This window comes from Calonectris borealis, chromosome 2 (assembly GCF_964195595.1).
Source record: "Calonectris borealis chromosome 2, bCalBor7.hap1.2, whole genome shotgun sequence".
Taxonomy (NCBI): domain Eukaryota; kingdom Metazoa; phylum Chordata; class Aves; order Procellariiformes; family Procellariidae; genus Calonectris; species Calonectris borealis.
The window spans coordinates 97039157-97058829 of record NC_134313.1 but is presented as its reverse complement, the minus strand read 5'-3'; the positions used below and the strand labels follow the sequence as shown (position 1 = coordinate 97058829).

Genomic DNA, 19673 nt, shown 5'->3' with positions numbered 1-19673 from the left:
CCAACAGTCTCATCTTTATTTTCAGTGTGCTTAACCACCTGGATGAGTTCAGTTAATGATTTCCATAATACAGCTGCTGCAGGCACAATATGTATTAACCTTAGATTACTAAAGGGAAGCAAGTGAATGGAGAAACTGAGGCAATGAGCTGAAACAACTTTCCTGAGACAAGAGAGGACATTAAATGGGAAGATGCAAGTTAGAGATTCCCAACTCGAAACAGGAGCTCTTTGTTCTGGATCAGAGCCCTGAAGTACGGTCTCAAGTCCCAAGAAATAAATGGGAGTGTTTCCATGGCCTTCAGAAGACCCTGCAGGAGGACGGAGAAGAAAAGGTCAACAGAGCAATTACAAGTGGTCGCAATAAACAGAAAGAAGTACACAGTTTACCAGAGAAATATGGCCTGTGTAATCCAGACGGCAGGATTTAGCTCCAATGTCCTCAGAGAGTGAGCTGATTTGTCAGATATAAATATCAAATATAGCTACTATTCTTAACGCTGGCATCCCAACCATGTACTCAGGGCATTTACAGGAGAAACAGCTTGCATTTAATTTCAGTGCTTCCCTCCCCCGTAAGATAAATATTTTGTTAACTGAAACCTCTATGTAAACCTTTCAACGAAATGTTTCTGGGTGTTAATTCTTTTTAATTGAACACTAATTAGATTAGAATTTAGTCAAATTAGTAACCAGGTCAAGTGGTTAATCTTAGTTACTACTTAGTGAAATGTTCACATTAAAATAATTTCTCTGTTCTGGGTACACATTACAACATGGAACTTTGTTACAGGAAAAACACCAAAGCTATAAAAAGCTAAATTTAAAGAAGCATCTGCTGAACTAGGGTTTTTACTTTCCCACCCTCCCTGGCCTTCTTTCCCTGACCAGGCAGAAGTTTTACCAGGGACACAGTGAGAACAAACAGAAATCTCACCTTCAAAATGACCAAGTTAAAGGTCTCTTATTTTAATTACAGATCTTGGAACAACATTTTTGGCCCAACTTCAAAGCTCGCAATTACCCAGGTGTTTAAAGGATTGTTACGCATCAACAGCCATTTACCAAAGCATTAATTACTGTAAGACTCTAAAACTTTCCTCAGCTGAACCTTTTTGTTTACTTTTCTTCAAAGACAAGTTGACATAATAGTCTAGACTGCCTAGCAGCAGTTTCTCAAAAGGGAATTTGCACAGAAGTGTGTGGGATTTACATTTTAATTAACGCACTTTCTAAATACTCTTCTCTTCTGCGTACCTCAGGATCTGAGTCTTTAGCTTGCACTGACATCAACCTTCTGTGAAAATTAGCTGGCATATAGCAAACTAGCAAGATTATTTGCTCTTATCCACTAACGACGGACTAATAACTGCACTCACAACTGACTCAGTCTTACAGAGTTGAACGGAGCTCCACATAGATAAAACTTTGAAATCACAGCCTTTTCAAACCTGGAGATCCACCACCTTGCAGCAGATGTAAGCACTACTTTGAATTTAAAAGTGTTTATTACTTATAGAACAGACCGTATGCGGAGCTCGCACAGCATGAGGTACTGCCAACAGATGCAATACAAAACCTTAACAACTTAGTATGTCTAAATGACCATTACTCCAAAGATTTAAAAGCACCATACAAAATCAATCAGCGCTCACTCGTACAGAGAGCCTCAGGCAGGGGAATGCCAGCACCTGGAATGAGCTGCCATGGAAAGCAAAGGCAGTCTCTATCATCTTACGAGAAGAAGTAAGGCTCAGTTTAACTGTCCTGAAGAAGCTATACCATCTGTGGGCCAGGGGACAAGAAGAGATGTGCACGACCTATAAGAGTTCCTTAGAAACAAGGAAGGAAATATTAAGAGCTGTCAGCCTACAAATGAAGTTACTTCCACAGTGAAATAGAAGACCAGTAACTGGGCACTAATTTGCAGGGATTGACAGCCAGGGAGGAAAAAGCACTAAACGGAGATGCCAGGACACTATGGAGGGGGTCTGCAGTTTGGCACAGGCAGAAGAGAGCGATCCTGATGCATCCAGAAATGGGAACACACCAGAAGGGACAGGCAGGTAAGCTCAGCTTCTCGCTGCTCACTTACCAGGCCCACACCACCACCGCTCTGTCTGATAAAAACTCTCCTGAAAAAGCTGTCCTGTATCACTACAGGCATCGATCGCCCCTGGAGGTAAAGTCTCCAGGCGTGGAGAGTTAAGTCTTGTAGACTCACTAGAAGAGCAGCAGGGTGAAACATTGGTTTAGCAAGTCTAGCAAAGAGTGGAAGATCAGAGCCTAGAGCTAGAGGATGTGGTCTCCCCGTGCCAAAACTGAAGGAAGCTCAACCTACAGGTCCATGATAATCCCCAGCAAAGTCAACACTGATATCTGAGTGCAAAGGTGTTCCCCACATCCAGCTCAAGGTCTGGAGCTTCACAGCTCTGAGGAATGAACATTTTACCAACAGGAACAGTGAAAAAAGAAAAAAATCGTCCCAAGTCACAGGGATAGGAGATGTATTTCTCATTTCCTTGACTATGATTTAATGAGACTACGGGATATTGTAGCTGTAGTGATGGCTACAGTACTACACCTCAAAGTTTAAATGCAGTTTGAGGCATGAAGATGGGGGAGATGGCAAAGGGGTAGTATTTATCTTCGTCCTTTAAGAAACGAAATAAGGCACTGATACGGTATTCTTTAGTTTTGGTAGAAAAAGCCAGCTGGTTACAGAATGAGTAAGTTTCATCCAGAATAACTTTGACTTTATCTACTAAAACCCAACCACTCTAAAACACAACAAATCGCATACCCACAGTGGGAGCTGAATTGAAATGCGGACAGACACTTCTCTATAGCATCATGGAAACAGCTCTATCATATACAAATATATGCACACTATATACAAATCTGACCCCAACTTGAAACAGTTGATTGATGCTAGCTTTGTCATTTGTATTACACAACCCATTCCAAAACCCAGTTGAGGACGGTTATTTATTTTCTAAGCTATAAACACTGCTGGCAAATCAATTTGCCCTTTAGATTAGAAGCTCAGATCGCATTTGTATAAATATCCTGTTGCAAAGAGGAAGACTTTATTACCACTGTAACTGGCAGCTAAAAACCAATGAGTGCCTTAACCCTTACGGAATTGTGTTCAGTAGAAGAAGAACATACTCCCCAGGAGAGGTCGCTCTGCAGGGCACACCTATGTCCACACGTGTCTTATCATACAGGAGGAATCTTTCTGCACATCAAGTCCCCATATTTCATTCTGGGTGAAAACGAAACTGTTTAATAAACTTTGACCATTAAGGTACCATATCTTCCTTTGATCACTAACACAGGCCACTGTGTTTTTCATAGATCAGTTGTTTGGACAGTGTGGGAGTGTTTCGAGGTCTGCATTAGCAGGATATTTACACTTGAAAACATACTGATGATCCAAACCAAGGACTAAAATCTTTGATCAACCATAAGCTGCCTTCCCTAATCCTGACCTGACACCTCTCTGGATGAGAGCAAGGAAGTTTCGAGAAAGAAAAAGAAATTAATGAGCTGTTTCCGGGGTCAAACTTCATTTCTTCCCTTCCCTTGCGAAGGTCTCTCTTACATGGTAATCCACTCCCAAGAGGTACCAGAAGTCACAGAGGGCTTTGCTGGTCCTTCCACGGAATCAGCGCTACACCTTAGAAACAAGCCCACGTGCAGGGCTTAGCTGTGCATCATCCCAAGGCAGGAGAGTCGAGGCTGTGCAGCCTCTGCCTGCTGAAACTAAGCGCCTGCTCAGATACGGCCAAGGTGGGACAAGCACCCAGAAGCTGACGCTGCTTGTCTTCCTAAACTGGTGCTTTGGCAAATCTCCCCACTTTCTGCACATACCAAAGAAAAAAAAAAAAAGACGAAAAAAAATCCCGCCCCAGCCTTCAAACAGCACAGTCTCAAACAGCACCGTCTCTTAAACTCAGGGGGGTCGGAAGCTGAAGGGCAGCAGCATCCAGTGGACGTATCGCTCGTTCCCCCTCCCGACGTCAGCCCCTATAGCCCACAGCCCATTTCAAAACCCAGAGTCATCCCCCTCAGAGCAAATCAGACGTCACCTCCGCCTTGTTTGGTGAAGCCTCTTCTCCACACAATCCAAAATGCATACTGCTGACGGCTGGCCACAAGCTTGACCTATCCTGAGGATTTCATTAATCTCTTCGCAGTGTCCCACTGACAACACCAGCAGTTTGTGTTATGACAAAATGTGGCCATTAACTGCGGTTTGGTTATAAAACAAAAGCCTAGTTTCTAGGCACTATTTTTTTTACCTTACGAAAGGGTGGAAGGAATGGGGAGATGAAAATATTACTGACACAAGTGAGTCAGTATTAAAATGTTTTCTTTTTTAAGAGAGAATGTACTTAGACCACACTGTCCCCAATGTGCGTTTCGCTGCCTGGAGCCTCCATGAGTATCGTTTTCATATTTCTGATGGCTTTGAACGAGGAGATGGTCAAATTTCTCCCCGACAGTTAGGCTATTTCAATCAGCATTGATCTCTGATCATTCACACTCTCTCCGCATACACCCCTGTCTAGAAGACAGTCTCGAATGGACCCATATAATCCTTGCTTTTAGCCTTGTCTACAGTGGCAAAAATCAGTTTGATAATTCAGTAGCCTGAGGCTTGGTTTTGGTTTTAGCCATCAGGGAACGGCCAGCAGTGCCTTGCGATTCCGTGCAGCAGCATGCACATCTGGGCTGGAGTCACACGCTTCTGCTCTTGCTGTCCAGATGAGCTTTTCTTTTCCTTTGCTCAAGTAATACTGAATTAAGCCACTTCATTACACTTAATGGGAGCCAAGGGATACTTCCAGGCTGTGAGCTTTGGTGAAGATTTGTGTTTACTGAATCTTTCTCTTATCTCCTGCCCTCTCAAACTCATTTCTTTGAGAGGAGCAGGCAGGTTTCTTTTTCTTTATATTTTTTCCCTCAGAGGTGCACGCTGCCTTTTCTCTTGCAGACTGCTGGTTTAAATCCATACATGCCAGCTGCCCTGTTAAGAATTATTTGCACCCAAAAGTATTTTATTAGCTACCAATAATCGCCTCAGACAACTGTTAACCTCATAAAAAGCCAAGATTAACATGGTGACTTTGAACTTTCTCTCAAGACTGCCAATGTTGACTGAACAGGCACTTTCGGTGGCCTTTAGAGACGAATTTTCCTGACCAGAAGGAATATTTGTCAGCAGAACAAGATGAAAAATGGTGCTACTTCAACTCCTTCTGTTTCACCTGCTAGTTCACCAGCTAGACTCCAAGATCTGTACAGACACTTTCTTATGCAATAAAATGTCATCAAATGTCAGGAAATATCAGGCTGTTATTCAAACCACTAGTCCAAAGGAAGTGTGACACAACCTTTTTTAGTATTTTTTTTTAAGTCAAAGGCAGCTGTTATTTTCTGGCTCATAAGATGTCTGCTAAAATGCAACAGAAGCCTTACAAATATTTAGCAAGTTCCTTTAAAAAATAGTGCATTTTTTTTGTAATTTAACCTTCTAGTGTTCTCAACAGGAAAAGAAAACATTATATTCCAAATTAATCCACTGAGACAAAAGGGGAAGAAAAAAGCACTTTGGATTTCCCCGCCCACCAGTAAAAGAAAGAAAGTGAATTGATGATCAAAAACCAAAACCAGTCATAGAACACAGCTCCTTAAGGCATACCAGAAGAATCTGAGGCATTTTTCCCCTCCACACAGAGATAATAGTGAAGAGCTAAATACAGCTTTTTAGTATTTGTTTTCAAGAATGTTTACAGGCCAAAGTCCACCCAGGTCACCAATGCAGCTGCATGTTTGAATCTATAGCAGCAGCAGCCTATGGAGTCAGAACCTCAACTGAAGGTAACACTGAAGAGTGGTAAGCAGCTTCTAATATCTTATTTTAACTGTCTTTTAACATCTGCATTTTTTAATATATAGAGGACAATTAATATAGATGACAATTAATATATATACACTTTTATGTACAGATACAGACAGAGAATACATACATAAGCACGTTTTTATACACAAGCACTCATGTTTTCATATGTGCTTTTATATCTTACATGTACATGAAAGAGTCCTTTAAGCTGAAAGGAAAAAGGGCGGAAAAGGGCATGTCCTTTTTACAACTGCAAGAATCTAAGAGCCACATTTTGGCCATCTTTGCCCAGATGGTGAGACAAGTCCTGCAGACTCATCTGAAGCACAAGTTTCTTTAGCCAAACGTCTCCCTCCTTCCCACCAGTAAAAATAAATAAATAAAGAAGAAAAAGAAACAAAAAGGGAGCCTTGAGGGACTGGATGAGTCAGAGGTTAGTAATGAACTACAGACACTCATCCCTGGGTCAGCGGTTCACGCCTAGCCCATGTCAGGAGGGACGGCGAATTGCTGGCAGTCTGGACCTAAAGGAAGCCACTTTATGACTCCCAGTCCCAACAGCGGGATCCCCTCGGCACGGCCACCGACAGCGGTAGGAGGAACACGACAGAAGGGAACTGAAAGACCCGAAATACCCGCCAGCTCTGGAGAGAGACCACCCTGGTGACCCCCATCCAAGCTGCTGCCACTGCTCCATCTGTAGGGAGGTCTCTAACACCCAGAGATGCCCAGCACATGCAGATGCCAAAGTGCCCAGTGCCAAACGACACGTGTCGCAGCTTCACAGTGCCATCTGATTTTGGCATGTTTCTGGCACGGTATTTGAAACAAAGATACGAGGTGCTAGCATCATTGCTGTACAGAGAACTAACAGCCATTTTTGGAAGAAAGAATTTGCAAATTTGTTAGGAACAGGGTCCATTAGGGGCTGTATCCTGTACTTTTATTCTCTTTCCCATTACTTGTTTGCTCAGTTTACTCTGAAAGAAGGTTATATACATATAAAAGTTGACAGTTCTCCTTAGAAGAGGTAACCTTAGACCTGACATACTCTGTGCCCTGCTTTGATGACCGACCCAGAGCAGCATATCGATTGCTTCCACAGACACTTGACAGAGATTTTCCTCCAGTTCCAGAGGTGGGATCTCTACTTGTGAAATCTAAACCAGACCAACACTCACTATTTTTTATTTAATGTGGCTACAAATGAACAACACCGCTAACATCTATGAAATCCGCATGACTGGACTTCCATCAGCTCTTCAAGTGGGTATTGACTTAACATCCAAACCAGCAAGCACTTTACCCCAGGAGGCACTCCAGCAACCCACAACTCGAAGTGCAAAGGGAACACTGACCTTTTAAAACTAACACCTTCTTCCCCATCACTTATATATCCAAGTATTTCTCTCCATTTCCCCAGAGGCCACACTCCCCATAGAACAACCATTAACTATTCAATGTGGCCCTCACAACAGCAAATCATCAAAGGCAGATCCCCCCAAATGGTACCAATGGAAAGGCTGGAGAAAGAAGCACCAGAAAGGAAAACACCCAGGAAGCCCTGACAGAAGAAAGAAATGGAAATTTTTTAAACACTATTTCCGATTTCTTTTTTTCTGCCTGCAGCAGAGGAACAGTTACAGTCCTGACACATTTCAGCAGAAGTAATGAAACACTTTTGTACCACAGCATTACTCTGACATTTAATTGACCATGTGTTTCCATCTTTCTGCCTTGCACGATTCCCCCATCAGAAACATTACACTTTTTAAATTAATCACTCCATTTACACTTGTTTGGATTTATGTGTCACAGTTTCTATTCAGCCTCTCTCTCTTTTGCCTCTCTCATTGCCACTGAAAGCCCAGGAGTGATTTTGTACCCATGGTCAGCATGCTGAATTTTCTTCTGCTTTATTAACTTTAATGTAAGTCCACCTGAGAGCAGGTCAAGTTGGCACTAATTACCAGTATATTTTTCAAACAGGCTATGCTTTTTATGCTGGTAAGTATTAAGCTGAAAGGGGATATATGTATTTTGGTACACAAGAGCAATGCAGCATAAAAAATACACTGCCTCTTAGATTCTTGCTCTGTTTAAAGACAACACAAAGGTTGCAGCTAAGTAACACCCTAGGCTACAATACCGTGGACTTTCTCCGGCTAGGTCCATTTTGCACTCTACCATGCCCATATCCCACAAGCAAAGGACCATGCAGTAACATAACCCCATTAATGTGAACAAAACCAGTATTTCTTAAGCAGTCCTCTCAACATGAATACACAAGCTCAGCCTTCCCCAGGACAGCAGCTGGTGGCACAGAGTGAGCCCCCTCTTGTGTACCTGTTCTGATGTTCCTGAAGCACTTGGTAGATGCTGATAAGGAAAGTTTGGTTTTTAAAGCTCCCCACAACGCAGTCCTTGTAGATCCGAAACTCAGCGGCTGTGACGGCCTCGCCCTCAGGAATCTGAGACAAATTAAACTTGAACTCCTTGTGGTGCCGCTGGTGAGGCGTGAACTCCTTGTCATACTCAACTGCAGATGGGAAAAGGAAAGAAAAGGAAAAAAAGGAACCGTGACTAAAATTTAACAACAAAAGGTTTCCACATGCTGCCACCTGTTCCTTCCAAAAAACAAGAATCCTATTTTTTCCTCCAAAGATAGCCTTGGCAAGTGCCAGGAAAGCTTATGCAGCTAAAGCCTTTCAAATGCAGTACTCAGAAAAGATGAATGTTCACCTTCTCTAGCCAGTGCCTTTGAGATTTCCTATTTTTTAAAGAAAAGCCAGCTTTGACAGGTGAAATATGACCGTACATTTTGCTCCTGTGTGAAACTCTGAAGCTGTGACTGCCCCCAGCATTTTCCACCTGTGGATCTCCATGTTCTTTACAGCATTTCCTCAAGCCTCGCCCCCCTCTTCCAACAAAGGAGACAATTAGCTCCATTTGCTTTATCACATAAAGGCACAGACAGAAGTGTTAGCACCAGGACAACCAATTCCCTAACTGTCCTAAAAACTGCTGTTTTCTGGCTCCCGGGTTTGTGCGTTAGCCATCAGACTGCCTTGTGAGCAGAATAAGATTAACATGACATTTATTTCAAGGGTTAAAGTTAACCAGAGCTCCCTTTCCTTTTGCAGAAGCTTATTTGAGAATGAGAGAGCCGAGAAGGAGTGACTCCTTTTGGTTTCTGGCCTTAGGCCTCCTCAGGTACACTATCGGATACAGAGTTTAAGACAGATGCAAACCAGAACCCCTCCTTTTTCAGGCCTCAGGATTTGCATTTTCTCTGTTTCAGACCCCCTTTGCAAACTCTACTTCTAGTCCCACCCTTGTATTACTTGATTACACCTTGGTTTAGTCTGACTTTGATTTATTGTTTGTTATTTCTTCTAATTTTCTATTAGAAATGGCTTAAAACATTAACATATTATATAAACATACAAAATTACATCTTTAAAGCCCGGGGGGGGGGAACAAAAAAATGTTCCCACCAGTGCAATGGAAGGAGTATACATCAATGATGAATAAGTCACCATAATATTATCACGAGGGACATGATTACGTTCAGAGAAGGCGGTGAGGGAAGTACAGATCCCTTTTCACATTTGTCTTTGTGCTAACTTTTGGTTCCCCCCCCCCCCCAATACATCAAACTGCAAAGGCGTCCATGAGACTACCCTCACAACATCCCATGAGGTAAGCAGCAATCCCTGTTTTACAGCTGGGATACTGAGTCACCGGGAGAGTGACTTGTCCAAGGACAAGCAGCGGAGGCTCGTGGCGGAGCCAGGAACGATGGCCAACGTGCTTGAGGTTCGTTGTTTTACCCACAGGTTACCTCCCCAGAGAGCAAATAAGTCTCCTGGCCACTGGAAACAGCCCACGGAGATTTTCCTCTCTACCTTTCCCAACTGCCTGTTCCTCCTCATCCCCCAGTCCCAGTTTCGTCTGTGTCCTCTCCCTTTCCTTTGGCAGCCCTTTCATGTGAGCTGCCTCATCTGGCTGGGTCCACGTCCTGGCTCCCTGCGAGACAGTTAGTCACATCCTTCTCTTTGAAGCTCGCCTGGAAATCTTTTCACCTCCGCATGACTGCTGCCGAGCATTTTGTGGGACGCCGCACTTGGAGATGCTGCGTTAAGAGCTGCCACTGGGCAACCAGGCAAACTTGCAAACCGCTGTCAGAGTCGGACACCGCTGCCAATTTTGGCAGTCTCACTTCGCATCTGTTTGAGCAGTTTAGATGCCAAACAACTGACAAATGCGGGTGATCAGACCCTATGGCTTCCAGAAAGGAGGTGGTAACACCCAGCATCTCCATCAGAGATTGCACCAAGGCAAACGATGGTACCGCTCGCTTCCAGTGTCACCTAGGAATTATCTCGCTGGCCATCATTATCGGCAAACTGGGCTTCCCTTTAAAGCAGACACCCCTGCTTTTAATTGGGAATGGCTCTGGCAATGCTGGACTGGTTGGCTTGACTCCGAGAAGGGGCCCAAGCTGCCTGGTTACTCCCCACCTCAACGCAAGCACAGCAGGACGCACTTCCCAAAACACAGTAGCCACATACTTTCAGAAGCTCACAAGCATCCAACCAAGAAGAGACCGTGTTCAGCTGCTTGCAGCAGAACAACGTGCCCAACTTGGCCTTTTTACTTGCTGCTACAAGACGAGAGGATGTAATTAATGGTGAGGAATGTCTAAATCCACAGGTTTGGAGAGACATGCGTATGAAGCAACGATTCTTGATTTAGGACTTGCAAAGTCCTTGCTCACAGGTGCAATGACCAGCCGAAACCCACGTCCCCTCCCGCACCGTCGCAGGGATGAGCTGACCTGTGGGCAAGATGCAGCGAGGCGGCTTTCCCCCAGGCTCACAGCTGAGGACAATAAAGGAGAATCAGGAAGAGCAAGGGGAAGAACATAACCAGGATGAGCAGCAGAACCCCATCAGCGTGCGGGAAAACTGAAATTACACCAGAGAGAAATAGCAAAGGGAATATTCGACACTTCCCGCCAGCTATGGCCCCGCGTCAAGATGCCACGTGGCGTTTCCGAGCGTGCGAGGGAGAGCACAGAGCCATCCCACCCGGCACAGGGCTCAAAACAAGCCCAAACATCACTTTTTGTTGTTCCTTTCTGACCTCAAGTCAGCTATGGCAGCCTTACCTCCACTTGCCTCCATGACAAAATACCCAATTTAAAACCAATATAGCCAGACTCTAGTCCTTTAAATCACCTTCTTCTAAAAAGTCAAACACAAAACCTAAAAAAAAGGTCTTCTAAAAAGTCAAACACAAGCCACAAGAGGAAGAAAAACCCACCAAAACATCTACCACAGGGCATCAAAAGGAGCTGCAGGTACGACACTTGACTCCGAGTACCCTTTCCCAGTTTATAACTTGCCTGATATGTTTACAATAGTATTTTCCTGTTTTTTAAAACTGTCTTCCTTTATCCCCGTCCTTGTCCGAATACCCCGCACAATCAGAGAAGCTGACTAAACTGATTACAGGGGAAACATTCAGACTGATTTTGTTATCAGGCTTGGCAGAATAAACAACCTGAAACAAGGAAACCTTTTTTTAATCCTTCAGATTAAGTAATTTAGCCTTTTCTGTTATAAGAAAGGCATGTTCAGAAAGAAATACTGTTAAGTTGCGTCCCTACAACATCACAGGATGGAAAAAAGCCTACGTTAAGTTTGTACGAAGCAAGTATAAAAGTTTAACGAGTTGGAAAGTTTTTCTGGCTATGTATCTTCCCATGATACAATGGAGGGTGGGTTTTTTTTTTCCTTCGTGGGAGTGGTGAGATATTTAAGTTCTATATACTCATTGTCACCCCATCAAGTTAATAATCAACTGTTTTCATTCAGCAAGACAGCTTAAAAATATAAAATGCCAACAGTTCTTCTCTGGGGGCTTTTTACCCCCTGGAAACCGTTCATTTTTAACAAAGAAGTCAAATTTTAGAACAGTAAAATTTGGACAGGCAAGATCCAAGCTGCCGGTTCCCAGGATTACCCAGTCTGTATTGCTATCGCGTTACAACGCACCAGATGACCTCGTATTCAAAATGCAGACAGCACATGCCAAAATGCAAGGCAACAGCAAAAAGGAGAAATCATTTCTCAAGCTGCTTTCCAATTTTTTTTTTTCCACGTGAATTCGTTCAGGTCAGTCTGATCAGTGACATGTGAAATCCAGAGCTAATTTCTGTCTGAAGATGGATGCGTGCATGTCGCAACTTCGTAAAGCCCTTGCGGGGAAAATCAGGCAGCTCACAGCCAGGGCAAGTTGAAAGCAACCAGCCCTGAGCGGTGCTGGCCTCCCACAGCCTCTCCCCAGGGCTGGCCGGAACGTCAGGACCAAGCCAGGCAAAACCAGGGATTGTAGGGTCATGACAAGAACTACAGCCGTATGAAATTCATCCTCCTGGTCAGACTGTATTACCCTGAACATTATTACTCATTCGCCGGAGCAGCTCCTTGGAGACTACAGATCCAGACTCGCACGTACCAGGGCGAGTTGGGAAAGGAGATGGCAAACAGAGGTTTTAGCCCATCATAGGTGCACGTCCTCTGAGCCAAAGGGACTGTCTGCTCCACCATGCAGGTTTCTGCCCCCGTCCGGGCTGGGGCTTCGGCTGCTCCTTTGCTTGCAACACAAAGAAGAGTCTGAGCTGTTGACACCGGGAGTACTCGCTCCTGTTTTCATTACAGCTCATTTCTGAGCAGAGCGGCTGAGCATGCACAAACAGTTAACAGAGAAGCCTGCCAGTAGCTCTTTACATTCCCCTTAACAAATATTTTTAAATGCTATACAAACACAACACTATTGTAAGCAGTTAAAAAGGCAAGAATGGCAAAATTAGGGTTACTGTGGTTTTGAATTTTGTGTATTCTAATTCTAACCCAGTGTTGCAATAGCCAATTTCAGCACAAAATGTCCTTGGTTTAAAAATAGCATAGTGCTTACAATACTTGTTACTTTAAAAGCACTGCACCAAAAAAAAATTAATTAAGAAATTAACACAATGCATCTATTTTGGTAACTATACCATCCTACTTCCATTTCAGTGTGTCGCATACACCTTGGACCAAAGGAAATGTAACCCTAATGACAGTCATGGAAATAAACTCTTCTCGTGCGTAGGAATTTTCAGCATTTCTTTTTGGATCTAAAGTAACGGTATGCAGAAATAACAGGACAATAGTCTTTCCCGAGTAAACACAATATTCACTCGGAAGAGTAGCACCAAGGATACTCGGTGTTTTTCTCCAGTTCTCAGCTGTTGAGAAAAGTGTTAGGTCAGGTGCTCAGGTGAGAATCTCAATGGTGGCTTAAGAAAGTCTCTAGCTCATACTCTAGGAGCTAAAGCCAAAAATACTAACATGTATACTCATAACCTAGAGCGCCAAAAGTAACTTTTTTTTTAATAAATTGTCTAAATAAATAATTATAATTTCCATAACAACCTGACTCCTTGGAGGGGGCAGAGAAGGAGTGGGGTCGCAAATGAATGAGAGATGATTATTTGGGATTGGGACATTCTGCATCCCTCCTGTCTCCAGCAAGGCTGAAATTTCTGAAGAATCTTTTGCACCCCAAGATCTTCAGTGATGACTTGGTTTTGCAGGACCACTGCAACCACACTCCAGCAAAAGCAACCAGTATTTATAGCCTGCTTATGCAAAGTGGGTTTTGCACAAGTGTTCATGAATTTAGTTTGAGTACAAATACAAGCCATTCCTACTCATTTCTTCTCAGCCTTCATACATGACCCCCTCCCTAATAAAATGAGAAAGCCCCTGAAAAACTGGAGTTGTTAACAGGAGATTCACCACCATAGCTACATAATAAGTGCAGAGGCAATTTCTCCATTTTACGTCACCGATTTCTGCATTAAGTCAACAGCATTTATCACATCTGGAGCAATGAAGCAGTGGATTAGGCCTCAAATACTTTAAGCATTACCACAGCTCCAACAGTCCCCTCTAATAAAAGGACCATGTACATATATGACTGATGTACTGCTGCAACCTTACAGCTGCACCACCGGAATTTCTTCAATAATAGCTGTCAATAGTTTGTACCGGACAAAATTTATGTAAGCTTAAAAAAAAAAAACCAACCTCAGTCACAGTTGCTGTGAAAAGAAGCAAAAGGCAGTAAGAATCAAAGTATAGGGAAGAATTAATACAGAAGTTAGTAGTGCTTTTATAAGACAAACTGATAAATGGCGGGGGAGGACAGAAGACAAGCTTTCAGGCATGCAAGCCTTTCATGCATCCAAGCTCAGGGATGTCCAACTTCAGTGCAAGACTCAGTCTTCATTTGAGTCTTAAAATTTGCCTGCTATTTCACAAAAAGTGCTTATCTAGACCATCAGACACAGCGATCTACGTGGATGGGACCTGCAGCACATCCTTTTTAATCTGAAAAGATGCCCAGAATACGCCTGAAGTCTTGTCTGAATTTTCCAAACCTATCAGGTCAATCTGAAAAAAGACACCAAGTCTCTCAAACAGTCCCGCTTCACTGGCAGACGATCACAACTGTAGAAGCAGTGTTACTATTAAAGATTAAAGCTGACCTTTATTACTCAAATAAGCAGTATTTCCTAAATACTGCGTAAAAAAGAGCAAAGAGTATAACCCAAATAGTACAAAGTACCAGTTTAATGTCTTAAAACAGGAAGAACAGAAGACTAAAAGGCTTCACACCTACTTTCTGCTGGTTAACAAGGAAACAGAAGTTAAGTTGTACTGAGTGGACCTGCAGGCGCAACAGCAGGCCAGCAGCAAAAACAGACGGCTCCTGGGAGTAGTGAGGATGCATCACGGAAAGGATCGCTGCTGTCTGGTTCTCACACTTACATATAGTATGTGCCACTGTCAGCTGGATATCAGGCTAAACAGACATGCAGTCTAACCCACTGCAGTGACACCCTAAATCCACTACTGCTTAGAGATAAGACTGACCACTTTGTCTTTACAGTAAGGACCCAAAAGAAAGCAAAACCTTCCCATTCTCCAAACTAAGATTTATTAGTACGCCATTTCACAAATAGTGAGCAAGAAAATTCTTTAAAATAGAAGAAACTCAGGTGAGACATTAAAATAAAAGGTCTGAAAGCAAATCCTCCCCTGCCCAACATGCACAAGGGTGGGGGACATCCTTTCTTCCCACCTTGCTCTCAGCCCTGCGACTTCAAATACCTTCCACAATCGCAGCAATGCTACACAGCCCCTCAGGGTCTCTAAGAATAGACTGCTTCTTTCTGCCAACCCAATCGTGGTGACGGATCCATCCCCTATATTGAGTGTGTTCCGTACTGCCCCTGCTGCCACTCTCCTACGTGGCAGGTCTCCCCAGGTCCCTCCCTCCCTCCTTGCCCCCTTCCGAAAAGCAGAATGTGCAGAAATAACTAATTTCAAAAAAAGGAGCAGTCGCTCTGCCTCCCAGACATCTCCCCCGGATTTGCAGTACAGCATCCCTAATGAACAGACCAAGACTTGTTCTGGTAGATAAGAGCATGTAAAAGCTCACGGGACAGAAGTAATGAACTTTTCCCGCTTGCATTCTTGGTGACAAAAAGCACTTTTTAAACAGAAGAAAACTTCCAAGATACTTACGGTTGAATCTGGCATTGCACCTTTGTTGATCCCTCTGGGTCCAGCTGAGGTTGTCTAGAGACAACAGCTAGCTGTGCTACTATAAATGTAATGCAATTGGAAGTTAATGCCTAGACAGCTTAAAAATAAGAAGAAGATTCAAGGCCAATAAACTCCAAAAGGGTGCTTTCTTCGAAACAGCTATAATATCACATCTGGGCCGCCACAATATAAAGTGGATTTATTCCACTAACTTCAGTGGAGCGATGCCAGTTGACATCCGATGAAGACCTGGCTTTATGCTCGATAGCTGTGAGTGCCAGAAAAGAATGAGTCAGAAAAATAACCCATCATTAATCCAATCCCAATGTAATTATGGAGATTAAATTTAAACAATAGCAAATCACTCTCTCTAAACATAACACTCTACAGAAGATCTTCAAAGGAGGAGGGCCTTTTACTTTTGGACAAAAAATACAACTGAGCTCTTCTTTGTTTCTTTGTGCTAGGAATCAAGCTGGAATCGGCTCGTAAAATCAGATTAAAACAGTTGCACAACAGCTTCCTTTCAGGATTCTAGAACTAAAGGTAGTTTAAAAATCAAAATAATGCACTAACCAAGTATGTAATACCCACGGGACACCAGCAAGTACTAAAAGGCATTTTCACAGTATCCACAGATGCCTACTGTATGGCCAGTAAAGCTTTTCCACTCTACACTGGGAGGCAGGCGGCAGTGGGGACCAGCCTGGCTCCAGCACGTGATGGGAAGAGCTAAAGCGAAGGTGAGGAGGCGGAGAGCCCTTGGCAGAACGCTCCGGGGGCAGCTAGGCCCAGGAGGCTGACTGCAGGCACCGGCATCTCCACCACCGGCACTCACTTTTGGGCTTCCTGTGCTGTCCCCCTTGCAATAACAGAGACCGCTTTGCAACTGCAAAGGCAGCCGCCTCCTACATCCCCTCCCCATGGCTTCTGAACAAATGTTAACAAAACTGGTATTTTCTTTCCATATGCTGACACATACGGCAGGTCCCTGCACTGAAAACAGTGTTGTATCTTAGGAAAACAAAACATCTTTCTGCTTAAGAGATGCCAAATTGCTTTATCAAAGGCACTACTGTTTGCATTTTTGTGGCAATATTAATGCAGTTCCCACTGAGAGGTTGATAAAGACCCTGACTGCAAAAACACCCCTCTGGAAGAAGTGATCTGAAGCTATTTCTGTATTGAGTTTCCAAATAATTTATGATTAAAATAATATTATGCTTTCCAAAAACCATTTCTACTTCACAGCCAGGTTTCATGCATGCAGACTCAGCGTTCAGGGAAGAAGGCAATGCTGTCAGCCTGGCGGCAGGGACACACGATAGGAAGCGCTGAGCAGCTATGCACGTGGAGCGAAGAGGATGGTCCTGCTGCTCCTGTTTGCTCCCTTGGGTTTTGTTTGCTCCTGTGTCCATGCCCGCACAGTAACTGCCTGGGACACTTAGAGCCACCCGTGGAAATCTTCTGCTCGCGGCGTTTCCCACCCTCCAGGCTCGCCACGGGTCACGCCGCATTTCCTGCTGGCACGGCCGTCGGCATGCAGCTCCCTGGAAGCGCGCAGCTGCCCCAGGAGCACCAACTGGGTCTGGAAACGTTTTCAGGATTTTTTAAATGGTGTAGCAGTTGCCTGGCTTATCTCGCATCATCTCTCAAAATTATCCGCCCTTCCGCAGGAATTTAAGGCAGACCAAAGCAATTCACTTGCGCATTTGAGCTGAATTTCAAAACCAAGGTTGTGCAAAGTGGGAATTTTTAAAAAATTTGTGGGCATTTCCCCCTCTGCTTTTTTCTCTGGGGAGGTTTTAATGTTTATCAGTAAGACTGTGATCAACCAGCAGCAAGTAGGAGAGCAGGCAATGTGAAAATGTTTGCAAATGAAGCTCTACGCTTTCATTTTGCTGAGCACTCATCTCAGCATCACAGGCAGGTTTCAGCTTTTCATTTAATAGCCCAGCTGAGCAAGGTATCTCCCAAACACAATGCAATCACCCCCTGTAAAAATACTGCCCAGAGTGCTTAAGGTTTTATAAATTATTGAAAAGGTTTAATCCAGCACTCGAGACACCAAAACACAGAAAAAATCAGCCACCCTTCAGAGCTTGTCATGCTGTTCCAAAGCCTACACCACCACACAGTAATGGCAGCATCGCTGACGTGACTCCAGTGGACACCATGAAACGCTGTTGCGACACTTAGTGTTTAGCGTTTAGTATTTTTACACAAGGCTTCAATTTCAAACGACTGCATTGAGCAGCAGCCAGCCAAAAGACCACCAAAGAGCATGGGCTTTGTGGAACCCCCTTTAATGGAGAGCACGAAGGACACCAGACTTGGTATCGGCCAGAGAAAAGAGAAGACATGAGAAAGGAGGAAGCCCTGCACTTAAGGAGGGCAGAAAGTGACGGCAGGGATAAAAAGAGTAAAACCATGGTCCGGAGATGCCACAAGTTCCCAACGTTCAACATGACTACAGAGCAAACGCTCGCCGGGAGGGTCGAAGCAAGAAGACACCACAGCTTTGAAGACTGAGAGCGAATACGTGAAGTGTTTGAAGAAACATGAAATATTTTAAAGATTATTACTCCTGGTCATGTATATTTGTCTAAGGAGCGTGGAAGTGAACCCCTCCCTCGCTGCCTCCATTTACTGTGTGCCGGCTCGGCACACCGATCTGGAAGCAGCAGCTCCAACGCGTCACCAGGATGGGAGGCTCCCAACCACCGCTGGGGTGGGACACCACCATGGCACCAGGACAACCCCCTGTGCCGACTGGAAGAACCAGAGCCTTGGAAGACATTGAGCTACGTGGAAACACCAGAGCACCCTTGCTAAACCCGCTATTTCTTTTGCCTTCTTATTTATCACTCCTTTCCCCCTGTCCTTCTGCCCTGGCCATCCTGCCGGGCTCCCTGAAGGCTCAGGAGAGGCTCCCTCAGGCCCGGGGTGAGCGTGCTGAGGGCTCATGCCGCAGCTGCGAGTTGTTTCGGTTCCTGCTCGTTTACACATGATGAGGCCTCACAGGGGCGATGGCGGCAGAGCCCCGGCAGGCGCACCCCGCCACCACGAGAGCAGGCCCAATGGGCGGCATGGCACCCGCCGGAGGAGCCCCGGGGGGGGCCTGCGGTCCCAGCAGCACGGGCCTGTCAGAAACTCTTCTTTCAGAAAGCTCTGACCAACACCTGCGTGGTGTCACATTTGGTCCTGGGGACCGGGGGAGACCCGAGGCAAAGCAAACCCTCTTTAATGGAGACGTGAGGAGCCCCAGCACTGGCTGCCCTGATCTCCTCCCACTCTGCCGAATCACCTGCGAAGGCAGACATGGCCTCCGTCCCCCACGGATAACGAGGAGCCTGACTGCCCGCAGGGTGCGCATAACCCTGCTCCCCAGCTTTTGTCGTAGGGACAAATTAAAGGGCTGGGAAGGAGAGTGAAGGACAAGGAAAGAGGGATGGAAGAGGGAAAAGGAAAGTCTCACCCCTTCCACAGCCTTCTCCAGCCAAGGCAGACGGGCCATGAAGCCCCTAAGGGCCCTCACTGCGCAACCCGAACACATCTGGGAAGCGCTTAAGAGCTGCGACCATGAAAACTGAAGAAAACTTAACAAGAGACAGAAATCCCAGCAATTACAGCAACGTGAGGTAACTGTCCCTCTTTCCGAGGCAATAACATCTTGCAAAGCGCTCTCTCCACGCTCGCCCTGTGTCACGTTTTGTCCCCACCACGCACGCTTCCCCCCCGAGGCAGGTCGAGGCCTTGCTCCATGCCCTGCACAGCCCCAAGTTCACACGCCTCCATGAGAGCCACGTTACGTGGACCGGCCATGCCTGCTCCAACCAAAGCTGCCTGCCGCCTGTCTCGCACCCGCCAGGAGCAGACGCCTGTGGAAAAGCAGAAGGAGGGGGCAAGCCTACCCAATATGCCCCCAGAGCCTTCTCCTAGCAAGCGCCATGGTGTAAGCCCGGCACCGCATGGACGTTGGTTTAGACAAGACGAGCTCTGGGCATATTCACCCTCCATGCAACCCACAGGAGGGATGCAGCCAGAGTCAACCAGCGGGAGCTTCTGGCGTGCCTCGGTCGTAAAAACAGAGGTCTC

General features: G+C 45.1%; 1 protein-coding gene across 1 annotated transcript in view; it reads right to left on the bottom strand.

Annotated features, from left to right (window-relative positions):
- BMP6 (bone morphogenetic protein 6) overlaps positions 1–19673 on the bottom strand; it is a 94269-nt gene that overhangs the window by 18243 nt on the left and 56353 nt on the right. The window contains exon 2 of the mRNA XM_075142661.1: positions 8257–8449. Coding sequence (XP_074998762.1) covers positions 8257–8449 — 193 coding nt within the window. The remainder of the gene's footprint in view (positions 1–8256; positions 8450–19673) is intronic.